This window comes from Mirounga leonina, unplaced genomic scaffold (assembly GCF_011800145.1).
Source record: "Mirounga leonina isolate KUSES-001 unplaced genomic scaffold, KU_Mleo_1.0 Mir_168, whole genome shotgun sequence".
Lineage (NCBI taxonomy): Eukaryota > Metazoa > Chordata > Mammalia > Carnivora > Phocidae > Mirounga > Mirounga leonina.
In genome coordinates this window covers 52,700,791-52,715,185 of record NW_023270426.1, presented here as the reverse complement: position 1 = coordinate 52,715,185, position 14,395 = coordinate 52,700,791, and the positions used below count along the sequence as shown (strand labels likewise).

Here is a 14,395-nt window from a genome sequence, read left to right as displayed (position 1 = left end):
CTGGGATGGCACATAATGAGCAATTAGGAGATATAACATAAGTTAATTGCTATTCAGATTCTGAATATTCTCCCTTATAGATAAATCTCTATAGTTTCCCTTATATGGTAAGGAAAGAGCCAAAGACAAAGGATACAGGAATAGAAGTTTTGCTTGTTAGTTTTAAGTGTATGTACTCCAAGCAATTACCGTCCCCTACCAGTTAAAATGACTCAACACCTTTTCTTTGAAGGACAGGTTATATATTTCTGAGGTTTTTAATTTTTCCTTGCTCTCTTCTCTCATAACAATGGCAGGAGAAAACCATGAAATTAGTATTACTTGTAAGTATAAAAGAAACCTGAACACTGATTTGAGTCATTTTCTCATAGATACATACTTTGATACATAATACAAATGTTTCTTGTGCATTTTGAATAACTCTTGCTTCTTATAAAAGATTGTATTTTCATGTCTTATTTATAAACTCTAGTTCAATGATTTTGTTAGCTACAGAATGATCTAATTTAATATATCCGATCTGAATTATAAATATAGCTATGCAACAATATAAAGAAATTACAGAACCATCTAATTTCACACTTGCATTGAAGTTCACAGATGCGCTGAATTAACAAATATGCAATTACTCACCTTACATTCTTCCTGGCAAGTATTTGGCCCAAAGGCAGTGAAAATCCTATACATAAAAAAATAAGTGAAAAACTGAAGAAGATTTTTCTTCCCATCAAGAAATAAATCAGTTTCTTCAAAGCAAACACATCTGTTAATTCTTAAATGCAAACAGAGCAGAGGCAGAATCTTCCATGTCTTGTGACTGACAACATAGTCAACCAATAAAAAGACCATATTCCCAGGATATATTATGCATGGGAGAGGGTGGAGGGAGGGGCCTGATACTGCTTAATTTAGAGTATAGAGTGAAAGCAGTGGGTCTATTTAGGATGTTTCTTATTCATTAAAGATTATTAGGGAGCAGATTTTCAATTAACCTCTTTTTAGAAACTAGCATTGTTTTGATACTCTAACTTTTAATAAGAATCTCATACTGCTTTTCAGGAAGCTATTAAACTCTCCTCAAAAATCTACAAAATATACATTATTACATGCATTTTTCAGGTGAATAAATGAGTAAAAATCTCTGAAACTTACCTAATTTTACTTATGTGTCCTACTTCACAGTTTCCTGTTAAATTCATGACTCTCCATGTGCTAAGAGATCTGGAATGTAATGGTAAAGAGCACTGACTTTGGAGTCAGACAGCCCTCAATTGCATTCCCAGCTCTAGTTTCCCCATCTGCAGAGTGGGGACAAAAGTATTTTGCTCAAAGAACTGTTGCAAAGATATATCGAGGCCCTAAATAGCCAAACCTGCCTTGAGAAAGAACAAAGCTGGAAGTATCACACTTCCTGATTTAAAAATATATTGTAAAGCTACAATAATTTAAACAGTATAGTATTGCCATTAAAAACTGACATATAGGGGCACCTGGTGGCTCAGTCGGTTAAGCGTCTGCCTTCGGCTCAGGTCATGGTCCCAGGGTCCCGGGATCGAGTCCTACATCGGGCTCCCTGCTCAGCGGGAGTCTGCCTCTCCCTCTCCTGTGGCTCCCTCTGTTTGTATGGGTGCTCGCTGTCTCGCTCGCTCTCTCTCTTTCCATCAAATAAATAAAGAAATAAAAGAAAAGAAAAGAAAAGAAAGAAAAAGAAAGCAGGCAGGAAGGAAGGAAAGAAGAAAGTGAACAGACAAGTGTTGGCAAAGATGTGGAGAAATTGGATTGTACACTGCTGGTAGGAATACAAAATAGTACAGTTGCTGGGGAAAACAATATGGATATGCCTCAAAATATTAAAAATAGAACTACCTTATGATCCAGCAATTACACTTATGGGTATTTACCCAAAATACTTGATATCAGGATTTCAAAGAAATATTAGTGCTTCCATATTCACTGCAGCACTGATATTCACAATAGCCAAGATGGAAAAACAACCTAGTGTCTGCGGATGGATGAATGGATAAAGAATATGTGATATATATATACAAAGGAATACTATGCAGCCTTTAAAAAAGGAAATTCTGCAATATGTGACATGAATGAACCCTGAGGACATTATTATAATTGAAATAAGCCAGGCTTAAATACCACATGACTCCATTTATATAAGGTATCTAGAATAGGCATGGCATAGAATCAAAGAGTGAAATGGTGGTTACCAGGGGTTGGGGGGCAGGGGAGGGAGGAGAAAATAGGAAGTTACCAATCAATGGGCATAAAATTTCAGTTGTGCAAGATTAATAAATTCTAGAGATAAGCTGTACAAGATTGTACCTATGGTTAACAATGCGGTATTATGCACTTAAAAATTTGTTAAGAGGGTGGATCTCATGTTAAGTGTTCTTAACACAATAAAATAAAATTTTAAATAAATAAATATAATAGATGAAAACCTTTTCTTACTTCAATGCCTAGCTAAATAAAGACTATCTATTGTTATTTCCTCCTTGCCAGTCTCCACTCCCACTCCCCTGCCACCTAAAATGTGTGCAAAAACACAAACCAAACAACAAAATCCTGAAGAGTTATTTTACATTTAAAAAATACAATTAAAATGCCACAATAAAGAAAATCCTCCAAAACGAAAGTGTCAGCATTTTTGGTACTTAAGAACCTTGATCTCTTTAATGGCAAAGTACTGGTAGCTGAAAGGGGCTATTTGTAAGTGACATTTCAGAGATGATGGATTATTGGAAGTCTAGAGACTTGACCCAAAGGACATACTTCCCCTTCCTTACTATCCACTTTGCACACACACCATCTTCTAACATAGCTCTAAGGAGCCCTAAATGAGAAGAGGTGATGAAAGCGCAATGACTAGGGATAGGGGTGGGGGGGCTAGGGGGTGGAGATGGAGAAATAACAAAGAAAGATGCTAAGAAATATTATAAAATAGAAAAAGTCACCACTATCAATGTTGCTTTTCCATGCCCATCTTATTCCTACTTCCCATTGTATTTCCTTTTCTTCTCTGTTCTTTCATTTTACCCAACTTCCACCCGCCATGTCTTTTACCTTTCTGCCTTTTTCCTGATTATGTGGAATTTCAGGTAGCAAGACAGGTCTGGAAAGGAGGAGCTTAGTCTTAGGCAGGTTTGCCAAATAAAATACAGGACACCCAGTAACATCTGAATTTCAAAAAAGCAATAATTTTAATAATAAGTACATTCCATGCAATATTTAGACATACTATACTTAAAAAATCATTTGTTGTTTATCGAAATTAAATTTAACCAGAAATCTTGTATTTTTATTTGCTAAATCTGGCAATCCTTGTCTTAGAGCTTTCTGCTACTCAAATTTTAACATGCATACAAATCATGTGAGATTTTGTTAAAATGCAAATTCTGATCCAGTAGGTCTGGGGTGGGGCGAGAGCTTCTCTGTTTCTCACAGGCTTCCACATGATGCTGATGCTGCTTGCCTGCCGAATGTCCTGTGAGTAGCAAGGATTTAGAATAGCATTGTTCAACAGAAATATACTGAGAGCTGTGTATGTAATTTAAAATTTTCTAGTAGCCACACTGAAAGAAGTACAAGCCAGGGGTAAAATTAGTTTTAATATTTTTTTCTTTAACCTAACATATTTAAATATTATTTCAAACATAATTATTAATGAGATATTTTACTTTCTTTTTCTGCTCTAAGTCTGAAATATGGTATATAATTTACATTTATGTACATCCCAATTCGAACTAACCAAAATCTCAAGTGGTCAGTAACCACCCATGGCTAGGGGCCATTGTACTGGACAGTACAAATATAAAATATTTCCTCCAGCTGCCAGAGCAATACCTCATAGTCTCCCATGGCAGTGGCAGCAGTGTCTGACCAATTGCTCCTCAAATTTCTGGTCAGGGGAAGGTAAGAAACCAAGCCCGTGAAGACACGCACTGCAATAATAATGATTCTGTTAACACAAACCAGAGTGTAAGCTCCTTAGTGCTTATCATGTAACAATCCTTCCACGGAAATATGCTTCAGTTATATTTTCAGGCACACAAACGTATACAAAAATTTTAATTTTAAATCACTTTCAATTTCATTTTAATATATTCTATGACTTGATCATCCTAAAATTTCAACATAGCAATCTTTCTGTTGTTGACATTTTCTTCCACTTGTTAAGAATATTTAAGGTAGGGGCACCTGGGTGACTCAGATAGTTAAGCATCTGCCTTCAGCTCAGGTCATGATCCCAGCGTCCTGGGATCGAGTCCCGCATCAGGCTCCCTGCTCAGCGGGAGCCTGCTTCTCCCTCTGCCTGCCGCTCCCCCTGCTTGTGCTCTCTCTCTAATAAATAAATAAATAAAATCTTTTTTAAAAAAAGAATATTTAAGGTAAAATAATTAGTAGCTAGTAAGTTTCACAGATGTATTTTAAATCAGAAGTCACACTTAAGATGTGGTTGTCAGAGAATAGCTCATCTTGTGACTTTAGAGAAAAGCAGTGACAAAAATGTTAATGTGATAACTTGCAGGCTGTAAAGCGCTAGGATATCACCTGCCTGGCATTACACTTCCCTGCTCAGATGGCTGAAGGGTCCCTGTCCAGAACTGTGAAGGGTATGACATTTAACTAATTGATAAGCTAAGAAGGTAGCTGCCAGTTTCACGGATGCTGGCGGAAGACACAGACTCTGGGTCAGACACAAAGAACTCCATTACTCACACAGAAGCAAGTAGCATGAGCATCAGTATATTGCATCAATTTCCCTTGCTCATAGAGCAATACAGCTGGGCCCACATGGATGCTTGTACACACAGTGGGTTTCATTTCAGGACAGAAACCCTGAGTTTCCAAGGCTGTAAGTAAACCTGCCCTTTGTAAGAGGGAGACACTATTTCTACCTTTCAAGGCCGTTCACTATACATGCATCCTAAAGATATTCCAAAACAAAAAAACAGTGACTCACGCATAAGATATGCAGAAAATGCAGAGGGGCGTGGAAAATATCCCAACAGTTTTCATGAGAGAACAGGAGATTGTACATCCATGCTGCCTTCTTTTCAACCGAAAATACCTTGTGTTTGCTTCATTTTCTGATTTATGATATATTACTGTGACCTGAAAATCTGAGTATCACAGATTTATCTTCCCAATATCATATGTGATCATATAGAACTGTATTATCATAAGGAAAAAAAAATGTCTCTGACTTAATTATAATATTTGCCTGAAAGAACAACTAGCATTTGCCAGACCACAGTCTCTAATCATCCAAATGCTCTCAGACCAAAAATCACAGTAGTCAAATGTTCATATCAATCACAATGGTCTTAGCACACTGATTCAAAATCCAAATCCATCCACCTCCTTCAAAGACCTGCATGATCTGGCTCTTGCTGGTCTCTCTTGCTTCATTTTATGCAACCCTTCTCCGTACCATGTTCCAGCACACTGGCTTCGATTTTTCTCAATACCTTCCACATGCCAACTTTTTTGCACCTCAGTAACTGTACATATTGTTCCATCTGTAGAGATCACCTCATACCCTTCTAACTCTCCCTGCATTCTGTTCACCCTCATCATAACATATATCACCTTTGTATGAGACATATATTTTCTTGTTACCTATCTACAGTGTGTTTCTTCACTGGAAGGCCTGCTCCAAGACAGCAGGGACTGCATCTAACTAACTGATACACCTAGAGCCTTAGCTACTGCTGGTCCTAGATGATGCTCAATAAAATGTACAGGGTAATGAATAAGCCTATCAAAAATGTCACATAATTAATTCTTACTTCATGCCACATGGTCGTGACTCCCAGGGCCTGAGTATTTAGGCAAACGTAACTAGAAAATCAACTAATTCAAGTATTTCATCAAATTCCATAGCTTGAAAATGCAAATATACAAAATCCAAGTTACATCAGCTCATTAGCAAAATACCAGCCTATGTACTTCTTGCCCCTTATAGGGGGTGCGACTCTGTGATGGTTAATATATGTCAACTTGACTGGGACACAAGGTGCCTAGGTATTTGGTTAAACATTATTCTGGCTGTGTCTCTGACAGTGTTCCTAAATGAGATTAGTATTTGTATCAGTAGACTGAGTAAAGCATATCACCTTCCCCAATATGAGTGTGCCTCATCCAATCCATTGAAGGTCTGAATAGAATAAAAAAGTGGAGTAAGGGAGACTTCACTTTCTCTACCTGTCTTGAAGCAGGGAATTCAGTCTTCTCCTGCCTTCAGACTCACTAAGACTGGAACTATACCATTGGCTCTCCTGGGTCTCCAGCTTGCTGACAACAGATACTGGAATTTCTCAGCCTTCATAACTGCATGAGCCAACTCCTATAATAAATCATATATAGAATTAATTTAGGATTATTTAGGATTAATTTCATATGCACATGTATGGATATATATATATTTGGTTTTCTCTGGAGAATCCAGACTAATACAGGCGCTTTATTAGGTTCAGAGCCTGATTGCTGCCATGATTTCTCCTAATTTTCATCAAATCAACTTCCGAGTTGATTAGAATCAGGTTAGTAAATGAAATAAGTGCTTTTGATTTAAATGTTAATTTTTCTTACTTTTGATTCCCCTTTGACTTCTTGGAACACAAATAATATACCAAATTATGGCATATATTTATGTTCTTGGTTCTCAAGCTAAGCTGAGACAAGAGTCCTGCTCTTTCATAAATTTGTTCATTAGACAAATATTCATTGCTGTATGCTACATGCCAGGAATACAAGATGAAAAAGACCTAGGCCTCACCCCCATGAGGCTCCTAGCCCAGTGATGTACAGAAATGTGAGCACATAACTGCTGGGGTAAACACCTGGAATGTTTCACATAGCAATCTGGTGACCTCCACTGATAATGGCCACACCTCCACTCCAAGCAATAGCTGAGGGGTAGAGGGAGGCAGTTATATAATAGATGAAGAGATAAGAAATGAGACATAATGAACTCTTTCGAAGAGTTTGAAGTGGCTTTCCAATTCCTGATTCTACTCTCTCATGAGGTCAGTATGTATCTCTTGCTACCGAAGTCTATGACTTATCCCAGTGTCCTTCCAGTAACTTGCCTTTTGTTCTTAACACAGCCTGAAATGGGTTTCTGTTAGTTACAGTGCAAAAGAAACTTTATTATAAGGGTTTACTAACTACCAAATTTAGTGTGATAATTAGAGGCATGGACTAGGAAAGGAGGTTTAAGTATTAGGGAGAACCTACCAGACCTGGGTCCTAAGGAAGAAAAGGCCTCCAACACGCTCAAAAATGCTCATTAGGAACATGCAGGTCCCCACCTCACCAGAGACCGAGTTTTAATTCACTAAAGTAAAACTCATATTGAGAATATGTGCTATTTTGATGTTGTCCTACAGTTCAGGCCATCATTTATAATAAGTGCAAAACAGATTCTTTGGACAAAAATTAATAAGCACACTTAGTTTCAAAGAGAGCATTGTATATAACTACCTGCTACAAATCCAAGATGTTGTCTTCTAAATAGTTAACATAAGTTTGGAAATTTTAATATCATTGGAAATTTTAACTTAAAAAACCTATCCGAGTAAACTTAAAATACTCATTGGCAAATGAGCATTCCATACTATGAAAAATGATACTCATAGTGGAGTTCTGGTTTTAAGATGGTTATGTTCTAAGATCTTCAACTCATTTCCTCCAACAGACATGCTGAGTCTACCACTACATATGGAACAAGTTCCTATTTAAAAAAAAAACCTAAAGCCTGGCTGAGTGATGATTACACATCAGGCAAAGAAGAAAACCAAATCAAAGTGTGTAGGAGAGGCTGGGACACCACCCCAGGTGTGGCAACCCAAACCCGGGGGGAACTCAAACCCAGAGCTGCTCCCTGAGTAGTAAAGAGTTTGAATTCCATACTGGACACCTCAACCTTTAAGACATGTACTTGAGAGATGAACTCCCAAAACATCATTTGAAAACCAGTGGGGTTCATGTTCAAAACCCACAAGACAGTAGTGATCTAAGAAATGGCCCTTGAAGGGCTCTTTCACTCAGATGGACTCACTCCACGGCCCAGCTCAGAGGCAGCTGATCACATCCAGACTTATAGTAAAGAAAGCTCACCTGCTTATATTAAAACCTTGACCTGAGGGGCAGGCATCTAATTTAACACACACGTCTATGTATGTTTCTACATATTTGTTGTTGGGAGGTGTTTAACTATGATGAATAAATGGATAAAGAAATTATGGTATATTTATATGGACTATTATACACAATGGAATACTATTCAGACATAAAAAAGAATGAAATCTTTCCATTTGCAGCAACAGGGATGGACCTCAAGGGCATTAAGCAAAGTGAAATAAGTTAGAGAAAGACAAATGCCATATAATCTCTCTTGTATGTGGAATGTAAAAAACAAAACAAAACAACCAAGCTCATAGATACAGAGAACAGACTGGTGGTTACCAGGGGCACAGGGTAGTGGAGGATAGGAAAAATGGGTAAACTGGGTTTTTCTGTTTTTATTTTAGTTTAAATAAATTGAATAAACATTACTTTAAAAATGAAAAATGAACATATCTATGAAATGGATACAGATTTATTCATTTGGGTTATCTTAATAATCAGTAATGACTGCTAGAACCAACAGTGTTAAATCGGTGGAAAAATTACTCCTGTCCTTTTTGTACCTATATAAACCCAGGACCCCTCATTTCTTTTCTTCCTCTCTTCCTCTAGTTCCTCACTCCTTTTTCTCTCGTTCTTTTTTTCTTTTAATTTAAGGGGGGAAAATCCTGTTTTACCTTAAAGTCCTTTAAGTAATAACGTTTTAGTGATATAAAAATGCACATTTACTTTTATAGGAGTTTTTATATTTATATTACAATAACTTATACATTATCACATTTAAATACTCTAGAAATAGTCCTAGTGAAATTTCATTTTACCACGGAATGCAAAAGCTGAAAGACTGACCCCTGGCCACTCCCCATCACTGAAGAGCAGTTGGTCCTCAGAGAGCACAGATCTGGCCCATATACCGGATTCTTTAAATCTCTCCAGGGAATGAGATTTTAAACCTAATATTATACTGAGTGAAAGAAATTATCTTTCTGTTCCTAGTGAGTAAAATTATCTCTTATTATTTCTTACAACTCAAAGGTCCCTGCTGAAATAAAAGCCTATTTTCTTTTGTTTGGTTCTCAGCCAAGTTAGAGAATACCTGGAGAATAACTTTCAATATGCATATTAAAATGATAACTCCCTTCCAGGAACTTCACAAAGGGCATCAAAGAACAGTGTTGTCAATCCCCCCTAGATCCTACACAGAGGTTTAATTATAATAAAAAGATTTTAAAGACCAGGCTTGAATATTGTTACGTTTATATGGTAATACACACATATTTCTTTAGTTCCCCCCGGAATAGATATGAGAAGAAATATTCACTGCACCAGAAGTAGCTACAATGAGAGGATAAGAAATCTCATTCATTTTGGATAAGGGAAAAACTGTGTTTAATAATTTAATCAGGTAAAATGAAGCACTCAACATTCATCACTAGTAGTTTTACAGAGCATGGAATCATCGGTCTTATTCTTACTGCTTCTTCTTTCTCACTTAAAGCTGTTGTTTCAACTTGTCACATTTCCATAGCAACTAATACCTCAATTTTTATAGTTAAAACACTTGGAGTCATTTCTAACTATTCTAAATGCTCCAATATAAATTGTCAACATTGTTAAAACCCTTGGCTGCTCTCGCCAAAAAGCTAACTTCTCTTTCATATGGTACAAAGAATCAGCATCATCCTTGACGTAAATCTCATCAACTGATCTAATTTATGAAGACCAATCTTTTTTCTTAGTTAGGGGGATGGGGGACTCTGAGATAAGTCAAATAATACCTCCCCGCCCCACCTGAGTGCTAAACCAACTGAAAAATAAAACAAGGGGTAAGACAAGTAGAGACCAAAATACCACCCTCATTACTGTGAAAGGCCAAGAAGGCAGACAAAGCTTAGTGCAGAAACAAAATGGACTGTAACCAAACCATGGTTTGGTTTGGCAGCAGTGGGCTCTCAAGAAGGAAGAGAGGCCTACCCCAGAAGAAACGGGAAAGGTATACTCCATGGCGAGGCTGGGTCTCAAAAAGGAAAAAAGAGCTGAACATACCTAGACTATTTTTCCTAATTTACCACAGATGTCATCCATAGCTGGCACAGAATGGGTAAACTGGCAGAGAAATAAGGAGTTACACTAATTTAACTCCTTTTACTCAGAAAGAAATACTAGAAAAGGGAAACACTTGTTCTCCTTCTTGTCCCTACTTCCCCAACACCTCAAGAATTACCAAACACAATTCTTTCATAACAAAGTGTCTATCAGTTTTCATATGCCTCTGACAAACTATAGATGTCATGTTGCAACTTATAATAAGAATACTGTAATCTTAAGAACTGTATCCTTTACTTTTCCTGATACTTTGCTGGCTAGAAAATTATTTTCATTAATTTTGTGCCTTATTTACTTAACATTCATTAAAGTTTTTTCTAAATTCCTTAAAAATCAAGATTTTGCTTTTATAACTAATCTGGAAATGAACAAACATGCTCTGGTTAAGTAAGTTAACTTCTTTAAGTTTCAACTTCCTCTCTGTAAGACAGGACTAATAATAGCACCTACCACACAGGTGCTGTTTTGAGGACGAAAAAAAATTAGGCATGTGAAGTCCTATGCCTGGCACCTAAATAGTTCTCAAAACCCTATTACAGACGGTGGTGCTGGTGATGTCAGTGATTTTGCTCTTTCCATCATGATCGATGTCCAAATTATACTGGGAATTTTACGACATCTCTTCATCTCCAATGACCGGTGCTATTGAGTTGGTCCCCTCTTTGGATAAACCAAGTCTTCTCTTGCCCCTTCAGAGTGCCCTTTCATGGCAGGCACCATGATATTTTAAAAATGTAGATCAGATCAGGGTGCCTGGGTGGCTCAGTCAGTTAAGCGTGTGACTCTTGATTTTGGCTCAGGTCACGAACTCAAGGTTGTGAGATCAAGCCCTGCGTTGGGCTCCCGCTCAGTGGGGAGTCTGCTTCTCTCCCACTCTCTCCCTGTCCCTCTGCCCCTCCCCCTGCTCCCTGACCATGCACACATGCTCCCTCTCTCTCTAAAATAAATACACAAATCTTCTTAAAAAAATGTAGATCAGATCTTGTCACTCTCTTACTTGATGCCCTTCAGTGGCCGGCTTCTCATCACATTCATAATAAAGTGCAAATCCCTTATCCTGGCCTGCAAGTTGGACTTGAGGTGGCCCTGTCCAAGTCTCTAACTTCACCTCCCTCTAGTCTCCTGCCAACTTGCTATGCTTCAGTCATGGCAGCCTTCTTTTTTTCCCTCTAATTCCTAAACCCGATTCTTGGTTAGGGCCCTTTTAAGAAATTTAGGCCCAAGGTCAAAGAAAATCCCTTCTCTTTTCAGGCTTCAAATTAAGTAATAAATGCTTTATCAGGAAATGAAAAACTCAAAACTCCAAAAACAAAAATGAAATCCTTTTTTTTTTCCTTTTCTTAGCCATAGTAATCAAAATCCTTCATTCATAACACACTCTGACCATCAGTTTACGCATCATTTGTTACTTGTTTTTATAATAATATAATAATTAAACTCACTACCTAAAATAAACCATAACCCAACATCCAACTATGATCCCCACTCCCACCTCTCATCACTATTATCATCTTGAATACAGGACGCAGAAGACCTGAACTGCACTATCAACCACTATGGGCTAATTAACACTTATAAAACATTCTTCCCAATATCAGCAGAAAATATTTTCTTTTCAAGCGTACATGGAACATTCACCATGCGTGACTATATTCTGGGCTATAAAGCAAACCTCAACAAAAATTTTTTAAAGTAAAAGAAAATGTCTGTTCTTAGATCATAATGGAATTAAACTAGAAATAAATAACACAGGGGCACCTGGGTGACTCAGTCATTAAGCATCTGCCTTCGGCTCAGATCATGATCCCAGGATCCTGGGATCGAGCCCCACACCGGGCTCCCTGCTCCACGGGAAGCCTGCTTCTCCCTCTCCCACTCCCCCTGCTTGTGTTCCTGCTCTCATTATCTCTCTCTCTGTCAAATAAATAAAATCTTTAAAAAAAAAAAAAAGAAAGAAAGAAAGAAAAAGAGATGAACAACACAGATATTTGGAAAGTCCCCAAATATTTGGAAATTAAGAAACACAATTTTAAATAATCCACTGTTCAAAGGGGAAGTTAGTAAATGTTTTGAATCAAATTCAGATTAGAATATAACAGGGGTGCCTGGGTAGCTCAGTTGGTTAAGCATTTGACTACGGCTGAGGTCATGATCTCAGAGAGTCCTGGGATCAGACGTGTGCTAGGCTCCCTGCTCAGCAGGGAGTCTGCTTGTCCCTCTCCCTCTGCCCCTCCTCCTGCTCAGGCTCGCTCTCTCTTTTTCAAATGAATGAATAAAATCTACAAAAAAAAAAAATAGAATATAACATACCAAAACTCATGGCATGCAGCTCAAGCAGTGCTCAGATATTTATACCATTAAATATACAGAAAAGAACAAAAGTCTCAGATCAATGGCCTAAGCTTTCACTTTGAAAACCTGGAAAAAGAAGAGCAAATTTAAATCCAAAACAAGCAGAAGAAAGTATATAATACACAAAAGATCAGAAATCAATAAAATTGAAAATAGAGAAATAGAGAAAATCAGTTAAAGCAAAAGCTGGTTCTTTGAACAGATCAACAAGATTAATAAATTTCTAGCAGACCAAGAAAAAGAGGGAAGACACAACTTACCGGTATCAGGAATGGAAGATGAGACATCACTATGAATCTACAGATATTAAAAGGATTATAAAGGAATATTACAAATAACTTTATGGCCATACATTTGACAACTTAGACAAAATGGACACTTTCCTTGAAAGGTACACATTACTAAAACTCACTCAAGAATAAATAACTTGAATAGTATTACATTTCCTAATGAAATTGAATTCAATTCCCAACAACATATATAATCATTCATATATTCATCACATTCAGAATAAAGTGCGTAACAGAAAGTCTGAACAGCTTTATGAAGCAATTATTAAAACTCAGAAGAGGGGCACCTGGGTGGCTCAGTCAGTCGGTTAAGCATCCAACTCTTGATTTTGGCTCAGGTAGTGATGTCAGGGTTGTGAGATCAAGCCCTGTGTCAGGCTCCACACTGAGTGTGGAGCCTGCTTAAGATTCTCTCTCCCTATCCCTCTGCCTCTCTCTCTCTAAAATTATCTTTAAAAAATACCTCCCAGAAAACACGATAGTATCATAGTTATTCTGAAGTCTGTCCCTAAGCAATACAGCCGAGTCCTTCCTTGTCCCTTACTGTAGGTAATTCAGTAATTCATTTCTCCTTATCCCATTCAGAAATATCTTCCTTTCCCAAGTTCATGAAGATATTCATCTTTGCTTTCTATCAAGAAATTAAAATTTTTGTTGTTGACATGTAGGTCCTCAATCTGTCTGGAGTTGATTTTGTTCCTAGCCTGACATGGTGATCCAGTTTACTTTGAGTAACCAGATTTTGTGCAGCTCCATCAGTCCTCCCTTTATACATGATCCGACATCTAATTCTGTTATTTAATAATATTCTACATTCATGAGTCTCTTGCTGGCCTCTCTATTCTATTCATTGGTCAATTTACCTACTTCTGTACTAAAACTATCTTACTTAGCTTCATAGAAATTTCTCCTATCTGGTAGGGCCAGGTCTTCAGAAGTGTTCTGACTATTCCCAGCTGTTTACTCCTCTAGCTTCAATCTCATGGTTCACTGTAACCCTTTCCTTGCAATCACTCTCAACTCCCTTGTCCTTCCTCCATCACATTCACGGGACTAGATTCCACCGCCAGCCCTGTTAAAACCAACTCTCCACCTATTAAGTCATTATACTGAATGAATCTGAAGAATACACAAAATCATGCTGACTGATACAACTTTCTAACTACAGTGTCAAATGGGCCCTCAGAACTGTTCAACATTCCTATATTGTCTTGTCAAACTATCCTCCCACACTTCTAGTTTAGGAGGTAAAACTCATATATTGAAACCTGTTCCCCAGGGATGTTATTAGTAGATGGGGCCTTTGGGAGATGACTAAGTCAGAAGAGTGCAGTCCTCATGAATGGGATTAGGGCCCTTATAAAAAGACCCCAGTATGTCAGTTATATCTCAATAAAACGGAAAAAAACAAAGAAGCGAACAAATAAAATAGAACCCCCAAAGAGCTGCCTTGGCCCTTCTACTATTTAAGGTTATAGCAAAGAGAGCTGTCTATGAACCAA

The 14,395-nt window shown here is 37.6% G+C and overlaps 1 protein-coding gene across 3 annotated transcripts in view; it reads right to left on the bottom strand.

The window, feature by feature from the left end:
* Nucleotides 1-6,633, bottom strand: part of ATP6AP1L (ATPase H+ transporting accessory protein 1 like) — a 58,487-nt gene extending 51,854 nt beyond the window's left edge. For 2 of the 3 annotated variants that reach the window (XM_035014780.1, XM_035014779.1), the window contains exons 1-4: nt 6,220-6,633; nt 3,076-3,188; nt 1,153-1,221; nt 634-679 (exon numbers count right to left, since the gene is read on the bottom strand). In XM_035014780.1, coding sequence (XP_034870671.1) covers nt 634-679; nt 1,153-1,221; nt 3,076-3,188 — 228 coding nt within the window. In that variant the 5' untranslated portion in view covers nt 6,220-6,633. Of the gene's footprint in view, nt 1-633; nt 866-1,152; nt 1,222-3,075; nt 3,189-6,219 lie in introns of those variants that run through there. The other variant, XM_035014781.1, reaches the window with a different exon arrangement.
* Between the last annotated feature and the right edge of the window lie 7,762 nt (nt 6,634-14,395).